The sequence below is a fragment of the Gobio gobio genome, assembly GCF_949357685.1.
Source record: "Gobio gobio genome assembly, chromosome: 21".
Classification (NCBI taxonomy): domain Eukaryota; kingdom Metazoa; phylum Chordata; class Actinopteri; order Cypriniformes; family Gobionidae; genus Gobio; species Gobio gobio.
Genome location: NC_137117.1, coordinates 4,469,974 through 4,477,473, shown reverse-complemented (window position 1 = coordinate 4,477,473; position 7,500 = coordinate 4,469,974). Strand labels below are relative to the sequence as shown.

Sequence of the window (7,500 nt, the reverse complement as noted above, 5' to 3'; positions counted from 1 at the left end):
CCTTACACTGCCCCTAAACCTACCCATCACACACACACACACACACACACACACACACACACACACACTGCCCCTAAACCTGCCCTCACAGGAGACTGTGCTGTTCACTTTCTGTGAAAAAAACCTCATTCTGTGTGATTTATAAGCATTTTGTAAAGTGAGGACATGGGGAACGTCCTCATATTTCACCCTCTTTTTGTAATACCTGTGTCATTATACACATTTGTGTCCTGATATTTCACGAAAACATGCCCACAGACACACACACACACACACACACACACACACACACACACACACACACACACACACACACACACACACACACACAGAGAAAGACCCACAAACACACAGACACAGACACACTCAGACACACAGACACACTCAGACACACACACACACACTCAGACACACACACACACAGACACACACACACACAGACACACTCAGACACACAGACACACACAGACACACTCAGACACACACACACTCACACAGACACACTCAGACACACACACACACACACACACACACACACACACACACACAGACACACAGACACACACACACACACACACACACACACACACACACACACACACACACACACACACACACACACACACACACACACACACACACACACACACACACAGACACACTCAGACACACACACACAGACACACTCAGACACACACACACAGACACACTCAGACACTCAGACACACACACACAGACACACTCAGACACACAGACACACTCAGACACACAGACACACTCAGACACACACACACACTCAGACACACACACACTCAGACACACACACACACACACACAGACACACTCAGACACAGACACACTCAGACACTCAGACACACACACACAGACACACTCAGACACACACACACAGACACACTCAGACACAGACACATACAGACAGACACACACACACACACACACACACACACACACATGACCAACACATGACCCTGAAGTGTCTGCAGAGACCGTGATTATCCTCCCCCTGAAACTGCCTCATCGACACGGCATCCTCAATAAACCCGTCTCCGGCCTGATGACTCTGATCTTTCGAATATTCCGATCTATTATGACCTCTGTTGTGAATTTCCTTTTCCTCATTTGAAGAAGAGACCAGGAGAACTTGGATATCTTTAAAGCAGACGTTACTCGTTTATTGAGAATCGTGCTGTTCTTCGGCTTCGGCTGAGGTTCCAAGTCTAACTAAAGGAGTTATACATTGTAATTTATCTACATTTCAGTGGGAGGGATTATACAGCAGGGGAGGAGACACTCTGAACAATACCATGCAAATGTTGTATAGGTAAAGGACACACCCTACTATGAAAGCCCTACCAGTCCCATTGAATCAGCATAACTATTCGCATGCTGATACTGGCCAGGAACTCCAATTCCAAGAGCCATCCCAGAGCCATTAAAGACAAAAGGGGCAACGTCTGGGCTCCGAAAGGTGGAATCTCAGTGATCTGACACAATAGAGAAAACAGGTCTGGCAGGAAAGGAGACTCTTGCTAGAGCCTCTGAAATCAGTAAAAACTGGTCTGGAAGATTTGCATAGCAGACCAATTCATCTGATATCATCATTTTTACCTTAAATGCTAAATGCAATGTACTTTCTTAAATTCGTAATCCCACACCTCTGACCTGTAAAGTTTCCAGAATAATAATCATACGCTGTTTGTTAATTGGCCAGAGGAGAACTGCCCCCCCGACTGAGCCTGGTTTCTCCCAAGGTTTATTTTCCTCCATTATGCGGCTGAATAAAATTATGCTGCATTATTTTCCTGTGTAACACTGTGAAGCTGATTTGAAACAATCTGCATTGTTAAAAGCGCTATATAAATAAAGTTGACTTGACTTGACTCACACAGACACACACACACATTTCCCAGAATCAAAGCCCAGTGTGAAGGTAGCTACAGATTAGAGGGGAGTTAACATTTACATTTACGCATTTAGCAGACGCTTTTATCCAAAGCGACTTACAACTTGGGGGAACCATAGACCGTAAAAAAATATGGACGACGCGACTTCATTGACTTCCGCTGACCAAAGTTGAAGCTTTCGTAGGCCCGCACACGGCGCTGACATCTTGGGACCGAGTCTGCGCAGTAGAAGAGCAGGAAGTAGCGGCGCGATTATCAAGAGCCCGCCCACACTCTCACAGATGCAGAATAATTAATTATGTTGGTGTGAAATAAACAGTTATAGAAATGTAGAAATGAAAGCTAAAGCTCCAATCTCCTCCCTAAAATCCCGAAAAAAGTCAGTTAGTGCCTCAGTGAAAACTTCACCTAGAGAAGCCGTCAATCTCAGCTGTCAATCATGATGTCACACCCCCCGTTTTTATAGCATCAAATATCTCACTAAAACTAAACTTATTTAAAAAAACGAACACTTGAAATGAAATCATCGTAATAAAAACTGCCTAAAATGACAGAAACCATCTTTAGGAAACAATTATTTGAAGTGTAATTGAATTGTTTAGTGTGTCTCGCGTCCATTCAAATACATGGAGGGGTGGGGTTTAGGAGCTATACTGGGACCAGCCACCGGGGGGCGATCGAGGCGCGGAAGCTTCAGTTTCTGACAGGAGCGCTGCAGGCTTGGGGGGAACACGAAGCGATTGGTTGTGAAGAGTCGAGTAAGCGCAACAAGTGCCTGAAATACATCCATGCGGAGATGCCAGACAGCTGGAGATTCGTGCAGCTACTGTCTGGTTGGAATGAAAGGTAGAGCTGAGTGTCATCAGCATAGCAGTGATATGAGAAGCCATGTGCCTGAATGATAGGACCCAATGAAGTAGTGTAAATGGAGAAAAGGAGAGGTCCAAGCACTGAGCCCTAAGGAACCCCCGTGGTCAGTTGATGCGCTTGGGATTCCTCTCCTCTCCAGGCAACCTTGAAAGACCTACCTGTGAGATAAGACTCAAACCAGTGGAGTCCCTGTGTTGCCCAGTGATGAGAGGGTGGACAGAAGAATCTGATGGTTGACCGTGTCAAAGGCCGCAGATAGATCAAGGAGGACGAGGACTGATGATCTGGACTCAGCTTTAGCTATCCGCAGGGCTTCAGTGACCGACAGTAGTGCAGTCTCTGTGGAGTGGCCCCTTTTGAAACCGGATTGGTTAACGTCCAGCTGATTATTCTAGATCAGATGGGTCTAGAATAGGGGTGTAACGATTCATCTACTACATCGATGTATCGATTTATATTCCTATGATCTAACTACATCGATCTGTGCTCGGCAACTTGGCCTTCCGGACGATATATATCGATCTAACATCGTTTTAAATGGTAATCAATCGATTGTATCGATAATAGGAAATAACGCATTGGATTTAAGCACGTCAGACTTTATATGGATGTTTTTTCTTAGTACTTTTAATAATAAAGGCGTTAAACGTTACTCGAGTCAGTCTGCCTATCTGTGACATCCTCGCCTCGCACCAGCAGCAGCGCTAAGAAAACAAAACATAGCATGGCGGATGGCAGAGGAGAAGCCAATGACCGAGAAATGATCAACCACCAGGAGAAAGAGCTAACGTTACCTGTACTTTCAACCCTGGCTAAATGTTACCTGTGCATTCCTGACCCCAGTGTGCCAGCAGAGCGAGCTTTAGCACTGCTGGAGACATAGTGAACGCACAGAGAAGAGTTCTGCGCTCAGATCATGTTGATATTTTTGAAAAAGAAATCTGTAGAGTCATTGAAGAGTAGTTGGTTACATTTTATCTTTTGTTACATATTGTTTGTTTATTAAACTGAGAGTAGTAGCAGCTTCAGCCAGTTTATTCAACCTGAAGAAATGTTGGTTGCACTTTATTTTTGATATTAATATTGTAATATTTTTACGTTGGAAAATGTATTGAATATTGAAAATGAGAGCAGAAAAGGTTAACTTCCTGTTAATTCAACCTAAACTGTTGGTTGCACTTTATTCAAATAAAATTTGAATGCATTTTCCATTAATTGTTGTTTACTTGTTTGTTTATATCCATAATTATTTTTTACCTGATTCCCTTACAAGAAACAACAGGAATCTAGGAAACTTCACCTGCACTGAGCAGTATCCAGATATTTATTTCAGTCACACAATTTATGGCTAAAAAGTTACTGAATCGATTTCAAGTCACTGAATTGTTTCGGATCGTATCGTTCTAAATTAACCAATATCGTCCTTGAATCGTATCGACAACCTCAAATCGTGATACGAATCGAATCGTTGTTAAAACGAATCGTTACACCCCTAGTCTAGAAGTTAACCTGTGTGTGTGTGTGTGTGTGTGTGTGTGTGTGTGTGTGTGTGTGTGTGTGTGTGTGTGTGTGCAGGAGGTAGAGAAGACGTGTCGCTGTGGCCGGTACAGCAAACTCTTGCCCTGTCATAAAGAATATCTGTGTGAGTCAAAGTGCAACAAGACCCGCACCTGCAGCCGACACCAGTGCAAGAGAAAGGTTTGTGTAACACACACACACACACATTCCACTGAGAGCGCATCTCCCTCACACTCCGTGGCCACTTCAATCACACACACTCCGTGTTTCTGTGTCCCTGACGGTGTGTGTTTGTTTTCAGTGTTGTCCAGGCAACTGCCCGCCGTGTGACATGAGCTGTGGGCGAATGCTGGGCTGCAGGAACCACAAATGCCCATCCGTGTGCCATCAAGGTGAGCGATGACACACACACACACACACACACACACACACACACACACACACACACACACACACACACACACACACATCAGACGGCAACATTTACACTGCCCATCCTGTTCCTTAACCCCTAGGAGTCTGAGCTGTTTTGGGGCCCTTTAGAAGTTTTGACATGCTCTTACATTTGTGTTTTCTTCAGTTGCTTATAAACACATTAATGGCAAAAGTGTAATTACACTGTATTCAGCACAAACTGGGCTGCCATAATATGTGAGCAACATGAATGTACATGCTTGTATTTTTGATAGAATAATAAAAAATAAAATAAAAAATTTGTTTTAAAATTAAGGCCCACACAATAGATCTGTGTCCACAAGACTTTTGACTAATGGGTGTATTTGCCTAGAGTTTTTGCTTCAAACTGATGTGAGAATCATTGAGTCTACTCATTCACATAAAACAATACACTGATTTAAAATTTGTAAAACACTTTTTCTTTACTCAGGCCTTATGCGAGTAGGCGTGAACGGCTCATGAATAATAATGTGATCACTCCTGAGAAACAAAGACCTGCATAATAAATGAGCTTTAGGTAGGCCTTCTAGATTTTAGGTTTTCTAGATAAGTACAGTAACAGTAAAAAAAATAGTTTTCTGGGGGGAAAATCTAAATGTTTTTTACTTTAAGCTTTTACTTAAAGCAAGCTAAATTATCTGCCGAAAAAAAACAAGATTTCAATCAGAAATGTTTTTGAAAGAAGAGCAAAAAAAAACTAATATTGTGACACTGAACATTGGCTCACTCATTTCAATGGCAAATATTTTCTGTGTCATTTGTAAACGATCAAATACACACAATACTCAAATATCATTTCCAGCTTCAGTCAGAAACACGTGAAATGCATGAGCCAGCGCTAAGGCTATTGTCTGCTATATTGGTGTCAAATATACTAGTATATAGTTATATTATATCAAATATATTACCAACATACAACCAAAATTAAGATACAATTTATACAAATCGAAATTCAGTTTAAAGAAAGCAAATAACTTTCTAAAAAAACAACAACATAGGGTATAATATTTAAACAAGCAAAATTCGTTTTTTAAAAACATTGATTAAAATTAAGATACAATTTATACAAAACGAAATTCACTGTAAAAAAGGCGATTAATACTCAAATATAATTTCCATCTTCAGTTCATTTGAGACATGCGTAAAATAAGAAGCAACTATATTAAATAAATTGATTAAAATTAAGATACAATTTATACAAAACGAAATTCAGTTTAAAGAAAGCAATTAACTTTCTAAAAAACAAATAACAACAACAACATAGGGTATAATATTTAAACATCAATATGAAGCAAAATTCGCTTTGATTAAAATTAAGATACAATTTATACAAAACGAAATTCACTGTAAAAAAGGCGATTAATACTCAAATATAATTTCCATCTTCAGTTAATTTATGAGACGCGTGCAATGCAGCGCTAAGGCTATTGTTTGTTATATTGACTTCTTATAAAATAAGAAGCAACTACATTAAAAACATTGATTAAAATTAAGATACAATTTATACAGAACGAAAACAGACCAAATAAATCTTGTCTAAACTGTCTTGTTGCGTTTTATATTCACAGATGCTAACAGAATAGCCGCATTAGCGATAATGAGTCGACTGAAATCTCCCACGTTTCACACAGATTACATAAACACAGAATATTTGTTTTCGTTTTGATTTACATGATTTAAAACCTGACATTTCAGCGTTTCTTCAGGCATATGTCTCATGGTTGTGAGACAAGTATTCACTAAGTTACAGTTCATTTTCTGAAGAGAATCAGATCAGACATCATTGAGAGAGAGGCTGAAGATCGCCAATCATGTTTGTTTCCCTTATTTGGCCAAAAGCACAACGATTTGTTTTTATTGTGACTGTACACAAACAAAGATTAATTGAGCCGGGGCGTTTCCGGTGTGAGAGCGGCGGAAACATTAACCGATCGTTTGATTGGCTCTTGTTTTGTTATCAGCCCAGTTAGAGTCCAGTTCCTCTCCATGAATAAACTGACCTTTCCACAGGGCAGGAGTGAGGGATTGTGGGAAAGGTAGAGGTCATCTACACTGATGAATGGTTCACTGACGCCTCGCTCTCGCTCACCTGCTATGTGTCAAATGCAAATGTGTGTCTGAAGCACAATGTTATCTGGCACACGCCTGTTATCTCCGCTTGCGGGTGTGCTGTCCAAATGTCAGGCAGCGAGAGTGTGTGTGTGTGTGTGTGTGTGACTGCTGGAATAGCCATTCGAGGCCGGCCTGAATGAATTAGTCCTGAGCCGGAGTCACTGAACGTCCCACATCAGAAGTTGAGCCTTCATGAAGACACAGATCTCTGAATAACGCTGAAGTGTGTGTGTGTGTGTGTGTGTGTGGACTGGTAATCCCTACGTTATGGGGACAAAATGTCCCCACAAAGATAGCAATATCCGAAATCCTCATCCTTGTGGGGACATTTTTTGGTCCCCATGAGGAAAACATCTTATAAATCAGACTAAGTGATGTTTTTTGAAAATGTAAAAATGCAGAATGTCTCCTGTGAGGGTTAGGTTTAGGGGCAGGGGCAGTGTGTGTGTGTGTGTGTGTGTGTGTGTGATGGGTAGGTTTAGGGGCAGTGTGTGTGTGTGATGGGTAGGTTTAGGGGCAGGGGCAATGTGTGTGTGTGTGTGTGTGTGTGTGTGTGTGATGGGTAGGTTTAGGGGCAGGGGCAATGTGTGTGTGTGTGTGTGTGTGTGTGTGTGTGATG

The 7,500-nt window shown here is 41.5% G+C and overlaps 1 protein-coding gene across 1 annotated transcript in view; it reads left to right on the top strand.

Moving 5' to 3' along the window:
* Positions 1–7,500, top strand: part of nfxl1 (nuclear transcription factor, X-box binding-like 1) — a 33,442-nt gene that overhangs the window by 10,689 nt on the left and 15,253 nt on the right. Inside the window, 2 exon segments of the mRNA XM_079802649.1 lie at positions 4,371–4,493; positions 4,615–4,705. Of these exon segments, the coding sequence (XP_079658775.1) occupies positions 4,371–4,493; positions 4,615–4,705 (214 nt within the window).